Source organism: Gasterosteus aculeatus, chromosome 1, assembly GCF_964276395.1.
Source record: "Gasterosteus aculeatus chromosome 1, fGasAcu3.hap1.1, whole genome shotgun sequence".
NCBI lineage: Eukaryota > Metazoa > Chordata > Actinopteri > Perciformes > Gasterosteidae > Gasterosteus > Gasterosteus aculeatus.
The window spans coordinates 14,872,196-14,893,088 of NC_135688.1; the positions used below are offsets into that span (position 1 = coordinate 14,872,196).

At 43.2% G+C, this 20,893-nt stretch overlaps 3 protein-coding genes across 8 annotated transcripts in view; all 3 read left to right on the forward strand.

Moving 5' to 3' along the window:
• The window catches only part of LOC120821089 (rho guanine nucleotide exchange factor TIAM1), a 36,944-nt gene extending 21,890 nt beyond the window's left edge, over window positions 1-15,054 (forward strand). For 4 of the 6 annotated variants that reach the window (XM_040179490.2, XM_040179513.2, XM_040179498.2 and 1 more), the window contains exons 11-27: window positions 154-258; window positions 689-770; window positions 1,038-1,124; window positions 1,764-1,976; window positions 4,200-4,297; window positions 8,195-8,380; window positions 9,241-9,309; window positions 9,501-9,626; window positions 9,737-9,845; window positions 10,506-10,685; window positions 10,768-10,886; window positions 10,963-11,083; window positions 11,186-11,244; window positions 11,450-11,555; window positions 11,669-11,756; window positions 11,866-12,038; window positions 13,384-15,054. In XM_040179490.2, the coding sequence (XP_040035424.2) occupies window positions 154-258; window positions 689-770; window positions 1,038-1,124; window positions 1,764-1,976; window positions 4,200-4,297; window positions 8,195-8,380; window positions 9,241-9,309; window positions 9,501-9,626; window positions 9,737-9,845; window positions 10,506-10,685; window positions 10,768-10,886; window positions 10,963-11,083; window positions 11,186-11,244; window positions 11,450-11,555; window positions 11,669-11,756; window positions 11,866-12,038; window positions 13,384-13,916 (2,454 nt within the window). In that variant the 3' untranslated portion in view covers window positions 13,917-15,054. The remainder of the gene's footprint in view (window positions 1-153; window positions 259-688; window positions 771-1,037; window positions 1,125-1,763; window positions 1,977-4,199; window positions 4,298-8,194; window positions 8,381-9,240; window positions 9,310-9,500; window positions 9,627-9,736; window positions 9,846-10,505; window positions 10,686-10,767; window positions 10,887-10,962; window positions 11,084-11,185; window positions 11,245-11,449; window positions 11,556-11,668; window positions 11,757-11,865; window positions 12,039-13,383) is intronic. The other 2 variants (XM_040179521.2, XM_040179530.2) reach the window with 1 other exon arrangement.
• A 2,062-nt stretch (window positions 15,055-17,116) lies between these two features.
• Window positions 17,117-18,049, forward strand: LOC120821124 (claudin-17-like). Its single transcript, XM_078101536.1, has one exon. It carries the CDS (start codon window positions 17,191-17,193, stop codon window positions 17,878-17,880), a length of 690 nt encoding a protein of 229 aa, XP_077957662.1. The 5' UTR covers window positions 17,117-17,190; the 3' UTR covers window positions 17,881-18,049.
• Window positions 18,050-18,851: 802 nt separating this feature from the next.
• On the forward strand, window positions 18,852-20,251 carry LOC120827067 (claudin-8). Its single transcript, XM_040189723.2, has one exon. It carries the CDS (start codon window positions 18,954-18,956, stop codon window positions 19,842-19,844), a length of 891 nt encoding a protein of 296 aa, XP_040045657.2. The 5' UTR covers window positions 18,852-18,953; the 3' UTR covers window positions 19,845-20,251.
• The last annotated feature ends 642 nt before the right edge of the window (window positions 20,252-20,893 follow it).

A 20,893-nucleotide genomic window follows, 5' to 3' on the forward strand; every position in this document is an offset into this window, starting at 1 on the left:
AAACAGAATAGTAGAGAGTTGAGGAAAACATTGTAATAGGCTTAAAATTATTTAATTCTTGTTGTTCCTGTATACATGTATCTTTATTTATATTCAAAAAAGATTTTGGCTACCTGGTAATCCTCTTTCTCTCTTCTTTCCCTCATTAAACAGGCCTACCAGCTTGATCCCACCAAGCACTACTTGAGACTCAAATTCCTTATCGAAAACCAAGGACAATTCTACATTCCCAAACCAGAGGAGGATGTATATGACTTGGTATGTAACTACCTGCTTATGTCTCATCCTCAACCAGATTATAAAAGTAAAAAACCTAAATGCTAATAATTCCATTCACATGTGAAGGTAAACCACAGACCCGAAGAGCATCATTTCTTCTGAATTATTAGTAGATTTAGTATTTCTATCCTTTCAATTACACATCTCTGGAGAAACGCCTCCCGGGGAGGACCACGCATCAAAACATAAATCTATTCAAGGAGCCTGTATCCCTGTATTGCTTTTGTATTTCCATCATGTGATCCTGACACGTCTCAGACCATCCTGCATAATAGACCCTGCTCTGCTTTGTCTTTGATACAGAAAATGAACACTCTTTCTATGCTGTCAATAACCCAGCCACCAGAATATGATTAAAATTGTCTGTTGTTTCATGAGTTATATAATAACTTTCTTTTGTTATTCACAGCTTTACAAAGAAATTGAGCTCTGCTGCAAAATTACTAAAGTAATCCAGTTTGACAGAGATGAATCCTGCATGATCGGCTACGGTATGAAGCTTTTTGAATGATCCTTCGTAGTTTATTTTACATTGCCTTCTAAAATGTAATGTAATGTTCAGCAAAGATGCTTACGTCAGATTTCATATGAAAGGCTGTTTTCAGCAGAATAATTGCTTTTCTTTGACCTGTACACAACCTGTTTTTATTCTTACCATCAAATTTGTACTGCACAAATCCCTCGGTTATTTTATATAAGAGTCCCCCATCTCGCTCTCCCTCGCCCTCTCTCCACCTCTTCTTCCTTTCCTCCTCCAGGTTTCTCCATTTCAGTGGTGGAGGAGGACGGAGTGCAGCAGCTCTACATCACTGATGTGAAGGCGGGCGGATTAGCTTTTGCCAAAGGTTCATTAAGTTTCATTTACATCAAATAACTCCCCTCAAACACACTCAATGCGCGTCTGTGAATAGATCATTTACAGCTCTAGAGAAAAGAGACAAAGAAAAATGCATTGGTTGTTTTGGTGTTCCATTATAATTTTTTTTAAAGGGGAATTTTTCACACATGACTGTCAATTGAGAGTTTTTTCTCCACACGTCTTTAGAAATGCATTAGTGCATGTTTTCCAATCGGCGGGGAAGGTTTCAGGTTCTCAAGGGCGTTGATTACTATAATCATAACAACACTGCCTCTCACTGGCGTTTGTGAAGGCGGCTTAATACGACCACCACAGCTGCTTCACACCAGTACCCCTATGAAGTTATGCTGCAGGGTTGTGTAATGTCAAATGCGGGAGTGGGCCATGGTGCAGGTGGAGAACAGTGATGCTGTGAAACGGCGGTAATTGCATTGAGAGGTGGGCCATGTTTTTGGGCTACCAAAGGATTAAAAAAAATACAATGAATGTACAACTAATAGTGTAGTATTTTTCCTTCCTTATTAGGGGGCTTTTAATGAATGTTATGAATTAGATATTTGGGGGAGTAGATGTTTTCACATGGCTCGCGGAAAAATGTACCAACGGTGATGTTCCCACTTTTCAGGTCTCAATGCTGGGGATGAAATACTCCAGTTGAACGGAAAAGACTCGCACAGTCTCAACTTCTCCGACATGAAAGTAGCTTTCTCTCAAGCTTCGCTGGCTTTGACCGTTAACACTTTGCCATCTGTGGAGCGCCGTCAGCTCTGCTATCTGCCGCCCCGCCGCTCAGACGCTGAGGAGGATTCATACACAGACATCTTCTCCCAGAGTCAAGGTGAGAAGTGCTGTCAAGCCTGATATGAACTCGACCATCTTAAAATGTTCCCACCTAAGCGCATTTTAAAGATGCAACTTGGTAGATTCACAGGCCCGATAAGCAGCGCTGACTGAATAAATTAACTTTCAAACCGTGATTTTCAGAAATCCTGCACAGTGTAGGCCATCAATTACAGTAATGTCAGTTGAAATAACATAAAAGGACAGTAGGCAGTTGTTTTCCTTCGTTCGTAGCTTGACTGTGGGAATCACACCTGCGTGACCGACTACAGAACACGCAATGACACCACACGCCTCGTCTGTCAGCGACGGACAGGTGGGACTTTGCTCAATTCACCTCGATGGACGATACCCGCACGAGGAGTCAAAGAGACTTGTTTGTTTTCGCATAGCGCCGCCGGAAACAGTTCGTATCAGCTGTCGCCATTTCTTCTTCTTCTTCACTACACGCGCCGAACTGTCCGAGGGCCAAAGGGGCCAGAATCCCCCCTCGTGCCCTCGCATGTGCACAGCTTGCATGGGCTCCCAGCTGTCGCTTGATGACCCCAAGTCATACATGTGGGCACTTTGTGTCGATGCAGGAGAAGATCTGACATGGAGACTCAATGTGCACTCTTACGCACTAAAGAGAAATGTGAGGCGCGCTGACGAGAGCTCCGCGAGGGCTTAGTTCTGTCCCATTGGCAAGTTGTTGAGTGTTTTGAGGGCTGTCTGGTAGACATTTTAGCCTTTATGAACTAATTTAAGCCCAAACCCAATCTTCCTCCTAAACTCAAACCCCTCAGGGATTTAACTGAGTGTGAGTCGGTGATGGCTTTAAATGGTGTCAATATGAATGGGACAGCGCAGCTGCAACATGTCACGTCACCATGACAACGTCAAAAAATATAGTTTTCCCTTTGAGGGGATTTTACAGAGAACAGGGCTGCGGTGGCGTCCAAGCACTGGGAATCAGAAATATCACAGCTTCTGGTGAACACGTCGTGGCCTCTCTCTGTTTGCAGGGACCTTCTTTTACAGGCTGGCTGGGATATCTACCATGACATGTTGAACCTGAACATGGCAGGCCTGCCTGCACCTGTCATAGAAACTATTCTGAGTCGCTCTAGAGCGGTAATTGGCGGGTTTTTGTGGAGTGGTGCCTTGAGGCACACCATTACTGTTCAGTGTTCACTTTAGTTGCACTGCTGGGTTTCTCGCAGTAATTGTGCTGTAAAGCCGGTGGGGAAGCATCCTTTTTAGGATGTTTCATGAAAGTTGCTCTTCGTAAGCTCCGCGTTTCCATCCCACCTGGTTCCTCCTTTGGGAAATGTTTGTTGTGTTCGAAGCCCCCTTTTAACACCCGTTTTGAGCTTAAAGAGGTGGTAAGGATTAAGTTTATTTCACTTAATCTTGGTTGCTCTTAGCTATAACCACAGCAAGATGTGGACCTTACTTACAGGCTTTTACCCATTGGCCCTCCAGGTCTCTATGCGACTCAACCTGGCCTTCGGTGTTGGAGTCTGTACTGTCCCACGGCTTTCAGCTTCTCACCCAACTCCATTCTCCTCGGGGGCAGAGCAAAGGCTCACCACATCATGCCTGGGGCGGGCACTGCATGTGTATGTGAGCAGATAGGCAGATTTCAGGAAAGGGGTTCAGCGTGTCCTGGCTCAATCACCATTATCCTGCCACAGGCCGTCCCACCGGATCCTGTAAGCTGTATCTCTAGCCTAAAGCTGTAAGGGGCTCTGCACCAAAGACATTGGTGTGGAATGATTTGTGAGGGGACGGTCGACTTCAACCTGTCTGTCACTGACTGACGGACGGTGCTATTGTAGCTTCTATAGTTGGCCACACTGAAGCGATTCCCAATGTGAAACACCTCACTCTATTAATGAACCGGGGAATCATTTAAGTAACCCAAAGTTTCCAAGATTTAAATTATTTTCTTGTCCAGAAAAGATTTATCGCCAGTGTGCTTAGTGACAGCAGTTTAATTTATACAAACTGAATCGTCTTTATTCAGGAGGATAGGAAGCAGCCAGCAGTATTACAGCCCCACTTTGTGGATTAGTTTGACAAAGACATCATAAAAAGACATCAGATAAAGTTCTTTAATTATAATATAAAATGACAAAGCAAGTACACGTTGTCTATGTACTTTACAATGCTTGTGAAAAGGGCACCCATCTCATAAAAAAAACATTGATTGAATTCTATATAAATCTGTTTCTTGCAGAGGAGATTCTAGACGACGGGGTGGGACTTCTGCTCGAGAGCTCAGGAGACAGCCTGGACGATGACTCTGAGATCTTCAGCGAGTTTGAGGGCATAAAGGTAAGATACCCAGTTTATTAACTACTGAGTGGTCGGGTTGTGACTCCAGAAGACGTCGGCGCGGCTTTGTGTCGTGTGCTTGCCTTGCACACCCTTCACTTAAACTGCGTTGCTATTAAAAAAACACATTAGAACAGTTTGTTTCTCCACAGTTTGAAGCACCATCTGTTATTTGCCAATTCCTTCCTGCTTAGTAAAGCGGGTCGGTGTAAATATTAGCCAGGTTTTAATCCCATGCTTCTAGATAAAACGAGAGCCTCCTTAATAAGATGCATTCAAGCAGTGGTGTCTTCTTCTTCATGCTTCTAGTTGACTTCAAACTAAAACTGAATGCTTGTGGAATTATGAATGAAAGGATATCTTTTCGATGTCTTTTATCAAACACTTGATTGTGACATCATTTATAATCACACCAAACCGCTTGCCCTTCAGATGGTGCCCTGTTTTAAAAATGTCTCTTTTAACTTCATCAAATATTGTACCTGTTGGAGTTAACTTCCTATGAAATAATAATAATAACAACAACTATTATGGCTGTGATTTGAATGGGGATATATTTAGGATGTGAGCAAAAAAAGGCGAAAAACCTTCTATCACAGTTTTAGGGGATGCTTTGTCCCAAATTGTAACTTTCGTCTTTTAATTATAAAAAAGGTCTACTGTCTTTTTGGAATGTTAAACGTGTTTGATGAATCAGTGAAAAAAACGTCATAGAACAGTAAAAAATGAATGTCTTTGTGTATATTTAAACAAAACTATACACACTGAATTGTATGCAAATGTTTCCGCTTTGGACTGTTTGCAAAACGCCGCCATTGTGGAAACCCTTTGTTGAACTTCTTGTTCCAACAGTCAGTTGCAACTTTAACAAAACCAAAGATAAGAGGACACATCAGTCATGAGACTCGACTGTTTCGCTGTTCCTGATATCTTCATTTACAGCTAAACGTGTGAAATCTGCTGGCATATTTAGTTTCTTTCTCATTTCTGGGCTTGTGGAACTTGTGCATCATTTGATGTATTACTTTTAATAGAAAACATCTTGGCAAGCCTAAGCATTTAGCACTCTTTTTCTTCACTGCAAAATCTCCCACAGCAGTGAATGTATTAGCTCTTCACTGCAGTCTGTTCCCTTGCAGCTCCCCCTCTCTCCATCACTCCCCCCTTCTCCCCCCCCATTCCTGAAATCCTGCATTCCTATTCTGCTGCTGTCTCGTTCACCTCAGCCAATCTTACTCCACCACAACCTTGAGGAGGAGACTCCTTCCCTCCTGCTCCCTTGCTCTCTCGCTGGTTCGGAAGATTATTGAGACTCATTTACAATCCTGCTGGAGTTGGCCAGATCTTCGCACTCACACTGTGTGCCTGAGTTTAGAGAAGCGGGGGAGAGAGCGAGAGAAAGAGAGAGCGAGAGAGAGAGAGAACAAAATGCGGAATATCAGTGACAGAACCACAGCAGACTGTGAGGGTGAAAAGAAGGGGAGTTGGAAGACTGTGGGCGGAGAGGAGGAGGCTGAGCAGCTTCACATCCTTCATCACAAGCAACGCAGCACCTTCTCCTCATTTTAAACCGAAGGAACGGCACAGGGGCCGAGACATGTGCAGTGCAGACTTGACTTTTTCCTAGGACTGGAGACACGTTCTCTCTGGCACTTTACCTGCTGATGAAGGCACTCTGCTATGTCCGTCCTGAAGTGGAACAAACACAGCAAGCGCTCCTCAGACTCCGTGTATGACATGCTCCATCTGGTGAGATTCCTTCCTCCTATGACTTTTCTTTACCCGACTAGCTCCTGGTAGTGCTGTGATGGATGCCGAGCGGCTGTTGTTGTTGCAGTGTGAGTAAAACACTTCTCCTTCTCAGCGTTAGTTTCACACCTTCGCTTTGCTTCTACAGACAAGAGGAAGCCATGAGTCACTGTTGTGTCGCCGAATTGCCCCATAATCACTGAAGTGCTCCACAGGATGCCAAAAGGAAACGCTGTATGTCGGCGCTGAGTCTCTACTCGATGGACTCGGACGTTATGTGACAAACTATCAAGACCTCGTTGCAGAGTTTTCTCTCTCTTGGCTTCTCAAGATGTGATACGTATCTCCGTTTCAGGAGGGAAGAAGTGTAATTTTCTCTCTTTATGCTTTGACGCAGCCTTTAATCTATATTTCATTGGGAACGCTCGTCTCTGACATCTCAGCCCGTCTTATCTCCATATTGTTCTTTTTATGTAATAGTTATAGCCCTTTTGATCTGACGCGCCTCCTCTGTTCTTTCGTAATCTCGCAGCCATGTCATGACTCCATGAGCCCCAAGCTGCCATGGTGTTAATTAGTCGAGATTGTGATTGCGAAGACTGACTGGACTGTCGGCGTCATTGGCTTAGAAAAACTGGTTGCGCTCAGTTGACTAATTGGCAACACGTTTATCTCTGGCAAGTTTGAATGCAGGCTTCTGTTGAAATGCGTTTCTCCCATTTTCTTTTGACAATTTGCGGCACCATTTGTGCTTAATGTATTCTAGCATCACATTAATAAAAAATACTGGAGGAACTAATTTAGATATGTTGTTCTGTAGGAAAATGTCTTCTTCAGATCAGACGTGTGGGATGAGAGCAGATCCCAATTGATCTGTTTTGACGCCGATTGTGTGTAAAACGTACTGCACCCCGCAAATAATCAGCAGTAAATGTGTCAAGTAAGGCGATCTTTCGTGCCAATAGTCTAACATCAGACTTTTGTGGGGCAACTTGGCTTTTTGCCATAACATTTTGTGACACCTCTTCGAGTGCAAAAACTGCTGACAATGGCGTATTGGAGCAGATCTTTAACTGTACGTCTAACTAAAACTAGCATCAGTGATTTTCTAATATTTAAAGGCATTTCAGCACTTTTCATCTCTTGATCTGGCTGCCCTGTTTCAGGAACATTGTAAAGAGGGACAAACTGCTGTCGTCTCTCATATACGGATGTGTCTGCCTGATTAATGACAATAATCATTTGCATTGCTCCATAAGAAGACTGCCCACATTTTTGTTACGTACATATATTGCTTTCATTTATTCTTTTCGGGATTGGTTTCTGACCTGCTGTTTCTACTTTGTGTGCGCTCATTAGTTCTGAAAATCATTTTAGTATTTCAGTTATATGAAGAATGCAAATTTGTGCATGTACAATGGTGATAGTAGGCTATGTTGCGTATCTAATTATAATGCTCCATCTTCTGGAACATCTATCGTGGGGGTTTTATTATTATTTCCAAGAGGAGCAAATGGAGCATAGGTGGGACAAGATGCATTGCTTAATGATATAGGATAAGGTTTTCATGGGTACGAATGGTTATTTATTTGTTCTGTTTTGTATTTTTATTGATGTGAAAAGCCCAAATATCCGTATTGTTATGACTGGTGAGGCTGTAGCCTGTTGCAAGCAGAGTAACTCTGTTAAGCCGTGTAGGCTGTTGCAGAGCGGAGTCTATTTTTGTCCAAAATGATAGTCTAATGCACATCAGGGCTGGTCTCCCCGGCAACCCATACTGTATGTGGACAGACAGCGTGTGTGTGTGTATATTATGATTCTGTAAAAGAGATGAATCATTACACCACCGATCCGCCAGTAGGCGGAAAACACCAGGGAAAAGAGGGATGTGAGTGAAACTGGGGAGGCGGAGAGTCATTGTTATGACAGCGTGAAAATAGACCGAATTAGTGCCAATTACTTTTTATTTTATTTTTAGATTTTTAGACCTCTTTCTAGGCTCACAGTCTGCGCCGTCTTGATTCACACCCAGTTAATATTTCAGGTGCTGACTACGTGCCGAAACGATATTTCCTTTTTATGAGGAGGTTGGAGTTACATAATTGCATCACATTTTTTTTCCACTTTTTGGTCATTTCTTTTTTGTAGAGTACAGAGCAAGTCGCTGCCTTCTGCCGCAGTCTCCATGACATGAATCCCTCGGAGTGTGTGTCTTCTTCGCCAAGCCCGGACTCTCCGTTCCCACCACCTGCAACGCTCCGACAGCTCTCTGACGCCGACAAGCTCCGCAAAGTCATCTGTGAACTCGTGGAGACCGAACGCACCTATGTCAAAGTACGTATCCGTCGTCTCCCTCATAACAGGCTGCTGGTCTTTGCCAGTGAGCGTGTCTTCCTCTTGTTAATCGATCTATGTTCCGTCTGCCACAGATTGCCGTAGCCCTACACATTGCCTATTCCACGAGACCGATCCATATTTATCTCTGGTTCCCAGGAGATATGATGGGACACATCTGTGCCCTTGCCTGGATATTGCTTTATCCCTTTCTGCCTGGCGTAAAGTGGCTTGTTTGAATAACTGGGTTAGAGAGGGACTTTAACAGGATAATGTCAAGGCCACTCAAAATGTTATCCGTCATTACAGGGGGCACGAATACATTTATTATATAAATCCTATTATGTATGATGCATAGTGTATTAAACAGACATGTGCATGCATTATATGGCTCCGTGTGGGCAGTTTGCAGCAGTGGGACCTTGTGGCTTAACAGCCACTGTGCTATAAAAGTAGACAAATAATAATAAAGACGACGTTGGTGTTTGACAAATCATATCTGCTATCATTCTACTGCTGCTTTCTTTAGACCTCTTTTTGTGACCAATTGGGGCAGAGAGGGTTTTTTAACCACCTCATGTGGCTTTGACAACTCAAACCCACAAGTCCAATGTTTTATTAGGTCAGCCCTCCTTTAGTAGAATTACTCATAGGCTTCAGTGAACTATAGTTTTATTCCCAAACATTTGTGTCCGATTTGAAGGATTTTTCCGACCCTCTTAATAGACAACTTAAGGATTTATTCTGTTTTTGTTGTGAGTCTGTTATGTAAGACTTATGTAAAGCTGTTAGGTCTGTTATCAACATAATCACTTGAATCGCACCCACAATAAACCACATGATTCACTTTGGTTTTGCAGGATCTGAATTGTCTCATTGGGAGATATTTAACCCCACTGCAGAAAGAGACCTTCCTCACACAGGATGAGGTATGTCAAATGTTCCCTGTAAGGCTTTGAAAAGTAGTTTATTAAATGCCAACTCTGTTTAAAATGTCCCAAGAAAAGAGGGTTACATAATCATGTGAAGAGTAGCTGTGTATGAGGACGAGAGGGAGAGGTAACAATTTCAAATGAGGAGTTTTGATTTCTGTTTTTGCTCAAATTCCCTTTTCCATCAGCTGGATGTGCTATTTGGGAACTTGCTAGAAATGGTGGAGTTTCAGTTGGAGTTTCTCAAGACCCTGGAAGATGGGACCAGACTGGTTCCCGATCTAGAAAAATTGGAGCGAGTGGACCAGTTTAAGGTACACCCTCTTTTGACAAATCCACATATTACTGACCTGAAGCATTTATTAACACACGTATAGTCTTTTATAACTACTGGTTTGATAACTTCCCTTCCCCTTTTTATCAGAAAATCCTCTTCTCCCTGGGAGGCTCTTTCCTGTACTACGCAGACCGTTTTAAAATCTACAGCGCTTTCTGCGCCAGCCACACTAAGGTCCCTAAAGTCCTTGTAAAAGGTGAGTAAATGTACTCTTTGGTAGACATTCCTCCTGGGCTCAAAGGAGAGGATGCATTTATCCAGCAACCATCTGCCATATCCTGCAAGGCTCCATAAATCTGCTCCGCAGTGTTGTCACTCACACAGTTATCCACTTGACCTCTGCATACTTTGAAGCTGGTGGCCCGCAGGGCTAAAAGCCCAGTGGCATTGTATAATGAGCAGTTTGAACATTTTATTCTCTAGATAAAACACCCACAGCCGTGGACTCTCACCGGCTTTGTTTGCTGTATATACGGTACCTGTCAAGTCGTTGTATGCACGCTCGCGCCGCTGTGGAACTCGCGTAGCGAGGAGTTCACAATTGATAATTCCAAACCTTCTTGGGGGTGGCGGGGGTTCCCCCGTTACTGTGCTTTAGGTATTAGGCTTCTAATGCTAAAAGTAAAGCAGCAATCAAATACTGGTCTTGGTTTGCACAAGACCAACATTTAACTGCAACGGCAACATAAGCATTATTTTCAAGTAAAAAGATGTATTACTGTAAATAACAAACCCCAAATACAGCAACACGGGTTGTCCAAAGAGCAGAACAACAACAACACACCAATAATTTGAAAATGAAACTCTAATGAAATCAAATCTGTGTTGCATTAAGTGATTTTATTGGTCATTTCAGCCAAAACCGATCCAGATTTCAAGGCCTTCCTGGAGGAGCGCAACCCCAAGCAGCAGCACTCTTCCACCCTGGAGTCGTACCTGATCAAACCCATCCAGAGGGTGCTGAAGTATCCCCTCCTGCTGAGGGAGCTCTACTCGCTCACGGACCCTGACAGTGAGGAGCACTACCATCTGGATGGTACGACCCTGTTGGGCATTGACAGACGAAAGCATCGCAGTCACGACCATTTGCTAACCATGCTTTTTCTTCTTGTCTGCAGTTGCCATGAAAGCCATGAACAAAGTAGCCAGCCACATCAACGAGATGCAGAAGATCCACGAGGAGTTCGGAGCTGTGTTCGATCTGCTCATCACTGAGCAGAGTGGTGAAAAGAAAGAGGTTGGTTGGACAAAAGTAGCTTGACTGTGTGTCCTACCATCAAAGGAGTACATGCGGAATGACTGCTGATATTTAGTTTCTTCGCCAGGTGGCTGATCTGTCTATGGGGGATCTGCTACTCCACACCAGTGCGACTTGGATCAACCCCCCCGCCTCCTTGGGCAAATGGAAGAAAGAGCCCCAGATGGCCACATTTGGTAGGTCATAGATGAGATTCCTCCATGAATACGTAATGAGTATGTCTCGGTTACATTAAGCTTCGACCGACTACGTGTTTTGTTTTCACTACCTACTTCTAGTGTTCAAAATGGCAGTCGTCTTCGTCTGCAAGGAAGGATCCAAGCAAAAAAAGAAAATGGTACGTTTTTACAGAAGCAATCGTCAAAACCAGCTCCCATTTAGAATATGGCTTTTTGAAGGCATTTCACATTCACTGCCTATGCCCCACTTTTAGCATATATCCAGTGGGTCACTTCCTAAACCGACCTTAAAGGTGATTGAGCTGGAAACAGCTAATTCGCCCGGGTATAATTTCACATTTTCTTTTGTTTCAATGAATGTAGGGTGGCTCCCATCGAGTCTCTGTATCTTCAGAGGAAAAGGATCCCTTCAGATATCGTCACATGATCCCAACTAGTTCCCTTCAAGTCAGGTCCTTGGCCAATGCAGGTAGACTCAACTCAACGAATAATTGGGCCATAACAAATATGTGTTTTTCTAAATTCAGAAATTATTCTTACAAATCATGTGAAATCATTTGCGAGTGTCGATTACTTCCTCAGATGGCGAAGGCTCGGCGGTTTGTGAGATTGTCCACACAAAGTCTGAGTCCGAGGGAAGGCCAGAGAGGACATTTCAGCTGTGCTGCAGGTGAGGGTCCCTTCAAATGGAGATTAAAGCTGTGTGACACCGATACAGTTCTATCTGCAGCTTTCTACGGAGTGACAAACCGATAATGTGTCCCTTCTGTCTCCCGCAGTTCACCAGAGAGTAGAAAAGACTTTCTGAAGACGGTACATTCCATCTTGAGGGAAAAGCACCGCAGGCAGCTCCTAAAAACCGAGAGTTTACCCGTTAAACAACAGTATGTGCCCTTTGGTGGAAAGCGCCTCTGTGCCCTGAAGGGAGCCCGTCCAGCCATAAATAGAGCAGGTAAATGCCACTCAGTGGCTGCACTCACCCTACAGCTCCAATTGTCCCACTTCTGCATTTGTTCCTCCTCAGTGGAGGCCGATTGGATGCTTCAGAGGGTCTCCGTACTTGTTTCACGCACAGAAAAATATATGTAGCGCTGAGCCACTCACTAGAGATGCCGTATATTGACTCATCTGTAGTGTATTAACGTTTGCAAAATCAGTTGAATGTGGGTAGATTATGCTTGATATTTAAATACACTTATAGAAAACAACCCGGCCTTAATCACAGCTTTCCATTACTGGTCAGCACTCTATTTAGTGCGGGTATATAGGTATATTACCAGCTTGCAAGTTTATTCATTTGTAATAACTTTATAATTAATAATTACATTTTTCATCAATTTTTGTTGTTAAGAGTATCAGGCAGATCTGCCAACCAGCTACGGCCACTCAGTTCGTGCTTCTCTTCATCATAAGGAATAACACTGATGGCTTTACCATTCTGATGTACGATGGTTGAGTAGGTTTTACCTTTGTTGAGCAGCAGCAACAGCAACAGAGAGGAAAGCTGTAAATGATCTGTGGTAGAGGCCTTGTGCTCGGATTGGGTGGACAGTGAGGAAGCTGGACTGTCTCGACTCAAAGGGCCCATCGGTGGCTGATACAGTGAATTCTAACAGCCACACCCCCACTACCTTGCACCGTGGCGTGTTTTTTTTTAGAGTCCCCATCTGAGAAGGGTTTCCTGTCACGGGCCATGTGTTGAATCAACACCTCTTTGCAGGCTATGGTGACTTTTTCTTGTGCATTGTTAACACATAAAGAACACTGTTGTTGAACTAGCGGGCCAGCTGCCGTTCACTTTCTGCTCTAGCTCGGCCCCGTTGTGGGACTGACCTTATTCCTCTAATGGTCCACATTATACTCATCTTTCATGGCGAAACTTTATTGCTCTTATTTTGTGGAAAAGCTGCCGTTGCTCAAGACAGTAACTCCACCTAGTGTTAAAACTGAGTAGTACAATACAGTCAAGTGCACGTTTCATGTGTATAAGGGAGAACCTAAAACCGTAAACGCAGATTACTGAATGCACATTATAACACGCAGGTAGGATGACGCACATGGGTTGTAGACATGGGTGTCATGGATATGGTTTTACTCAACATTTTTCAGACAGGACAACCGTTCTTATTATAGTATTAGTTTTTCTGTGGTCTACAATGTTGTTTTTTTGTTGATTAATCAATGACCCATGTTTTTATTAATACTAATGTTATCTTAAAGCATGTGCTGTGCTAACTTGCTGATTTCCATTATTTGTTAAATCCTCTTGTCCTCTTTTTTTCCTTTTTTTTCTCCAGCATCTGTACCCACCAGGACGCTCGGCCGGAGGAAGTTGGTGCGCAACCGGTTCACTATAGACACCGACATCGTTTTTGACGGCGAGCCCGGACAGGAAGTCACTTCACCACAGGAGCCCGACTCAATCAACCGGCTGCAGCAAGACACCGAACCAGATAAGCTTCAGCAGGCCGAGTTAGCAGGCGACACAGACCGCTGGGTGGAGCAACAGTTTGACCTGGAAGAATACGAGGACAAGGAAGTGGTGAAGGAGACAGACATCCTTAGTGATGAAGACGATGAGCTCTGCCAGACACCCGGAGCGTCGTCCGCCGAGGCCGAGCTCCGGGCGCCGGTCATGGCTTTGTCCTTGGAGAGCGAGGAGACCAGCGAGGGCGAGAGCCTTCAGTCCCCAAAGGCCAGCAGTTCCCCCGATGACGAGCAGAGCGCCGCCGCCAATAACAGCGTGGAGGAGGATCAAAAGCAAACGGAGCGGGATGAGATATGGGTAAGAAGGCAGCAGTCCGGTTCGTCCCCAGAATCTGGCACATAAAGGCTCACGGAGACAGACGGGCAGACCGCTTTCCATGGGCTCCATCGAGACCAGTCATCAGTCTTCACAAACAATGCATGGGCATTGATGTTGATTGTCGAGCTAGTAGAAGTCATATCCTTCATTACTTTTGCTGAATGCTTTTTGTACAGGTACTATCAAACGCGGAGCAATACAGGAATCGAACAAGGGAGCTTTATCCCAAATCAAATGCTGTTCCTTAGACGTCAGGTGTAAGCTTTCAGAGATGACCTAATGGTACAATCGTGGAATTGAATAAGTTGCTTTGATCGGCATCATTTGCACATGTGGGCAGCATTCTATAGTCCTGCTGTTAACAAGTTGTTAGAACATTGGTATTGGTATTGTTTGTGTGACTCAGAAATATTGTCATAGTTAAGGGCTGTATATTCTTTGTCCTTAAACATATAGATTAACTCCAATGGACAGTGTTGTCTTTCATAGGTTACTGCACTTGTACATTTTCAAATGACTATACAGACATTTTTTGGTAACAATTTTCCTATGTTAACATGTATGTCAAATATGGTTTGATCTCTTGTTCAACAGACATTACGCTGTCTTTTTAGCCTGGAAAATTTCACTTGTTACATTTAATAATGGAATTAAGTAACAGGCCCCCTTGCAGAGAGGGTAGATGGATTTTCCAATTAGTTTTAACTTAACACAATCCTGTTTTTACTTGAATTTGCTGTTTCATGATTATGTTTTACTGTGAAACCATTTTCTTGTATCTTTTCATTTTTATTGATCAGTATTGCAATTTAAAGAATGCTAAATGTCACTTTGCATTCCAACCAAGTGGGCACACTCTGTTCACACCAGTTATTATAAAGGTATTGTGTGTTAGGCTGAGAAAAAAAACACTGTTCAGTAGTAATGGATTTTTTTATTTATTCCCATGTTAATTAATGTGTTTGCAAAGAACCCAAGTAATCATTTTTTTCCACAAGGAAAGTCCAAAATGTGCTCAAGCAATCAAGGGGAGGGCCTTGCAGTATGCCTGAACAGTGAAAAAAGTCAGACTTGTAAACAATTCATAGTGCTCCCTCAGCATTTTTATTACTGTGTATATAGACAAATGTATTGATATCATAATAAATACTGTTGTTTCTTACTTATAGTTCAAAGCACCTCTTTCTTAGTAACCTATTGATTAACTAATTCCCTGCGGGTCGGCAGACATTTTCTTTGAAACACCCAAATGTCCTCAATCGTGCCGCAGAACGGTGGAACTACGTGGCTGATCAAAGACGTTTGATCTTAAAGAGATGTAAGAGCCACTTGGAGTGAGTTGTTGATCGTGAGGGAGCTAAAAAAGAAATAAAAGAATTTCTGATCTACACAGTGTTCCACTTCAGGCAGATAATTTGTCAATAAAATGGTGGGCAGCTTTAAATTGTTAATAGATTGAAAAGTAAAATGACCTTTTAAATTATTGATCCTTCAGTGTCCACAATAAAGGTTAAAGAGAACACATTGGGCTGAACAAGAAAATGACAAGCAAACATCTGGTCTAATTGGTCCATTTATTAACAGTGACAAACACATGTTCTACATGAACCGATAATAAATCCTACATATCACCTTGAGCTGATGATTATTTCTAGATCAGGTGTGTTGAGCAGCGATTAAATTTTTTGGCATTTCTACAGTTGTTTTTGTCTGGCTAATGTTATGATTTCTGAGGGATAAAATACACGTTCATCTGTCATAAACCCTGCTTAAACAATAAACACAAAACAAAAAGACAATCACAGAAAATTGCACTGAGCTGCTGTTTAAATAACAGCAATAAAGCTCCGGGAGAATGTCAGTTTTGAGCAGGTTTATATAAAAAAAAAGAAAATAAAACGTTGCATCACATTGTGAGAACAGGTGATGCAACAATATGCAGGGCGTTACGTTTTTGTACATCCCTCATTGATGTTTTAGATTGGACGCATTCTTTCAGCTGTAGTTATATTTTCAACCTCCTATTCTGGCAAAGACCAACTTAATCATGAATATATTACATGAGGCATCTTTAATCAACACATTAACACTGAAATAAATGTGGAAGGGAGAAGAAATACATGCAATTTGTTGATTCTATTTGGTGACCTGGGAATGTGCGGGTCCATTTACAGACAGCAGATGGCACACTGTCTGCTGTATATTTGCATTACTTCCTGCGCCACTGCACCACCACCAACCTACATCATCTCACGTGCATCAGGTTTCTAGTTGGAACCCTTTTCACAAAGAGAAAAACAAAACTCTACTCAACGGCAGCTTAGAAGTCGTCTAATGACAAAATACTTCACAGCTTGTCTGTGTTTGAGTGCAGTTATTGGTGCTCTAAAGGTAAACAGATGCTAATGTTCAGGATGTGAAGATAGTATCACTCAGCAAACCTGCTCAACAGGTTTCCAGTTTCTGTTCCTGTTTTGTGACCTCTCCCGCTGCAGCTCCTGCTCGCACACACCTTCCCCTTTCCGTCTCTCCTACTTCGGAGAAACCGGGTGATCAACAGAGTGTTGTTGCCTTTGTTCCTCCAGCTGAAGTGTGACTAAAGGAGTGGCTCTTTGTTAAGATCTGTTAAATCCTCTATTGTTTTTTCCACATCTTCAATCAGACACCTGGTCATCTTTAAAGAATTTTGAGGCAAATTAAAATGGCTATTGTCATTGCAGCATAATGTATATAATCTGTAGACTAATTCAAAGTTTCAAAGTTATAACGGATAAGTCCGTTAAAAGGAAAGCGTCTCTATGGGGAGATTCAGTTTCATACTAATCTCTTTCCAATGACGTCTTATTTTTATACAGGAAAACCACGTCGATTCTCCATCCTTAACAAAGAGTAAATGATCCTCACGCTGAAGCCATGGTGAAGTTTACAGCTCTATCACAAACTCCCCTCTAATAAAATGTTACATTTCAAATTAATGCTGACTCAGTATAACACACAGGAAGAAAAAGGTACTATTGTGTCGCTTAAATTGATCTAGGAGCACAAGTACACATAGAATAAGTGGTCAAGGTAAAGAAGCATGCACATGCATATTTGGGATCATGGCTGCAGCATTGTCTACGGTATGCACGGTACTTTGTACCAAAGACACTAGCAAGAACAAATGATTGAGTGAGCCCAAAAACCAGTGGGATGACATTGCATGAATGACGATAATATCACAAACCCACGGCTCTGCAAAAGACACGAGCGTAGCAGTGCTTTCGACGACAGACGAGGCTGCACTACACTCTAAGCCATGAGAGCAAAAACGGAGGTCTTCGCGCTGGTTCTGGGCTTCTTTGGCCTTATTGGGACCATAGCTGTCACTGCCCTGCCCATGTGGAGGGTCTCCGCCTTCATTGGTGCCAATCTCATCGTCATGGAGGAACTCTGGGAGGGCTTGTGGATGAACTGCTACAGACAAGCCGATTTCAGGATGCAGTGCAAGGTGTATGACTCGCTGCTCATTCTTCCGCCAGAGCTGCAGGCGGCCAGGGGGCTCATGTGTGTGTCCGTAGTCCTGGTTGTCGTTTCCCTCTCCGTCACAGCGTGCGGGACCAAAAGAAGCAGCTGCTGTGACGACAATACAAAGGGCAAGAACATCATCCTGGCCCTGGGAGGTGGTTTGCATCTGCTGTCCTTTCTGACCACGCTCATCCCCGTCAGCTGGGTGGCCCATACTGTCGTCAGCAACTTCTACAACCCGACGGTGCTGGATTCTCAGAAGCGGGAGCTGGGGAAGGCCCTCTTCGTTGGCTGGGCCACTTCTGGTGTACTCCTGATCTCTGGGGTCATTCTTCTGTTCAGCTACAGCAGGCGCAGATCAAAGGAGGAAGAGCCTTACGCCGACACTCACCTTATGGACGTGACGGATGCACCGAAAGACGGGAGCGTGTACCTAGAGAGGAAGCCATCCAGCTTTTATGAGCATCAACAATATGTGTAAAGAACTGAACTGTGCTGCATCGAAATGCTGTCTCTGATATTTAAAAGGTCCATCAACTGTCACTTAGCAGCTTAATTCTCTCCAGTAATCATTTTTATTTGGTAGTGATTCATGTTGAAGTAGTCACACTACCTATGGACAATGAACAGACAATAAAGAGTTGATTCTACGTTTGCTTGTGTGATTATATTTGTTCTATTAACATTTGAGTTAATCCTGGGTTTGGACACCATAGTATAATAGTCTTAAAAGCAGCTGAATAGTAAAAGGTCATTCGGTCAATGCCCAAACTATCTAGAAGCACACCTCATGTTTATCGTTATTTGTTGCAAAAGGCAGAAAAACATCAGTGCACCGTCAGCTGGGTGAGAACCAAATACTGTCTCATTACTTCAATGAAAACAATCCCACTCAAGTTTCTGTGCTCAACACCTTTTCATCAGCTCAGTTTACATTTAAAGGAGGAGATAGTTGCACATCGCTCCCAATCCTATAATATTTGTAAAAGGAAGATACAGAAGTTTGTCCTACACATTTGACTATGTACCAAACACAATACTCATTTAAACTTCTCATTAGCTTTAGGAGATAAGAATAACCGCACATTTAATTAATACATGTAATTTATTACCTCCAAGTTCTAACTAGGAACATTTATGTTACATTTATGATTTAGCTGATGCTTTATAAATCAAAGTTTTGTCAACTTTAGGGGACAAAATTATTTATTTAGTTTAAAATAACAAAAAGTGTTCTGTATAGTACATGTATAAGAGATACAACACTTTTTGATCAACTGTGACTTAATGATGTTATTAATTCAGTTTTTGATTAAGGTTTCTTATTAACAACACCAAATGGTTGATTTGTCACTGGTGGCAGTTGTTTTTCAAACAAGCTCTTTGTTACGTCCCCGTGTGTCTCTTTGTGAAGCAGCTCAACCTGTAAGGTTGCATTGCATCCTTTGCATTTTCTTTGTGGGTGTATAAGTTCCGCCACTGGCTCTCTTCTCCTCATCTGAGTTTCTAGAGCTTGGAGAGTCCGGTCTCCGGCTCTCTGCTGTTACAGCCACGATGGCCTCTTACACGGCTTACACTGGCTACAGCAAGCCTCCTCAATCTTACCCGGGCTCTTTCTACGACGAGAAGCAGGCCAAGACGTATGCAGATTATCAGGATTCCCTGTACGAGGAAAAAAAGAGAAATGAGAAGAAAGACCGCCGGGACGCCATCTGCTGCGAGGTGGTGGCCCTCATCATCGGTTTCATTGGACTAATCGGGGTGGCTGCCGTGACCGGCCTGCCGATGTGGAAGGTGACGGCTTTCATTGAGGAGAATATCATCGTCATGGAGACCCGCTGGGAGGGTCTGTGGATGAACTGCTACAGACAGGCCAACATCAGAATGCAGTGCAAGGTGTACGACTCCCTGCTGTTTCTGCCCCCAGACCTTCAGGCTGCCAGGGGTCTGATGTGCAGCTCTGTGGCCGTGGCCACAATCGCTCTTATCGTTTCGGCGGTGGGAATGAAGTGCACCAAAGTGGTGGACCATCGGGCTCGCACCAAGCACATTGTTCTCGTCAGCGGCGGCTGTCTGTTCCTGTTGGCCTGTCTCACTACCATCATCCCCGTGTCCTGGACCGCCCACGTCATCATCAGGGACTTCTACAACCCTCTGCTGATCGACGCCCAACGCAGGGAGCTCGGGGAGGCTCTCTACATCGGCTGGGTGACCTCAGCCTTGCTTTTCACTGCCGGAGTGATCCTGCTGTGCCGCCACGCTCCCCGCACCCAGGATCCAGAGGAGAAGATTGTATACAACCCTGACGGAAATCGGTACCCACCTGCATACACGTACCAGCCATACACGTACCAGCCATACACGTACCAGCCGGCGTATACCTACCAGCCTCCCTACTCATTACCCCCGCCGGGGTCAGTAGCTTACACACCGAGCCAGTACTAGCCATGGAAATCTTAAACAGAGACTATTTTGGACTCTTTTTCTTATTTTACCTTCCAAGATTTGGCTCGTTTGAATGAGTTTGAAGTGACTAATATGCCCAAAGGGGGTCACTGGAAATGGCCATATTTCCATTACATTCTCAGAGGTGGCCAAGTGTTTTCCCAAATAAAATTCATTATGGAACTGATATTGTTTTGATCATGATAAAATCTGCTAATAATGCTTGTTTGTTTCCATATGCTTAGATGGATCATCCAGATGTATTTATAATCTGTATTCATACGATAGTTGACAAAAGTTGACCTGAAGTTTCTGATGTGAATGTACATCTTCCTCTTGAAAATTTGGGCCTAAACGCACAAAGGTCAATTGTGGTTTCCAATAAAAGGGCAATGTTGACAAAAAGATATTTTGTTTTTTTTGTTTATTATTTTCTGTATGTCCCACTAAACCTGCTGCTGTTTAGCTCACGGGTGTGTAAATGGAATGCTGTCTCCATTGTCGTCAGTAGAAAAGGGCCTGAACTGGTAAAACCAGATTGCAATCCAGCCCATGATGTATTTATAACCGAGGCATGCTTTTCCTGAGCACACTGAGCAAAGTAAGACATTAAAACAACTTGATTACCCATCACAACTTTAACGTGTTGAATGAATGTTGGAATTGTGTGTACCAACATACCGTAAAAACTTGAATATTGTGCACTACTCTGAGGAGAGCGGGCCAACTCATGTGTGTGAAGCAATTCAAAAAAATAAATATTAATGGCCATTAATGGCCAAGAGCCAGAGACAAGAAATCCAATACACACAGTGTCACTTGGTTACACAAGTGTGAGCCCTATCCCACAAAAAACCAACACAATGTAAACACCCCTAATTCCTTGTAACATAATGGATAACACAGTGATTAAACAACCAAATGGCAATTTTAAGCACAGAGCTGATTCGTGTCTTCAATATAAATAGATTTAATCCATAACATGAACATCAAGTATATATTTTATTTAAATAACCCCTTGCCTTGTTGAATAATACACTTTTATTTTC

What these genes read in the sequence shown, in the direction of transcription:
- LOC120827067 (XM_040189723.2), top strand. Translation starts at nt 18,954, where the DNA reads ATGGCCTCTTACACGGCTTACACTGGCTACAGCAAGCCTCCTCAATCT.
- LOC120821124 (XM_078101536.1), top strand. Translation starts at nt 17,191, where the DNA reads ATGAGAGCAAAAACGGAGGTCTTCGCGCTGGTTCTGGGCTTCTTTGGC.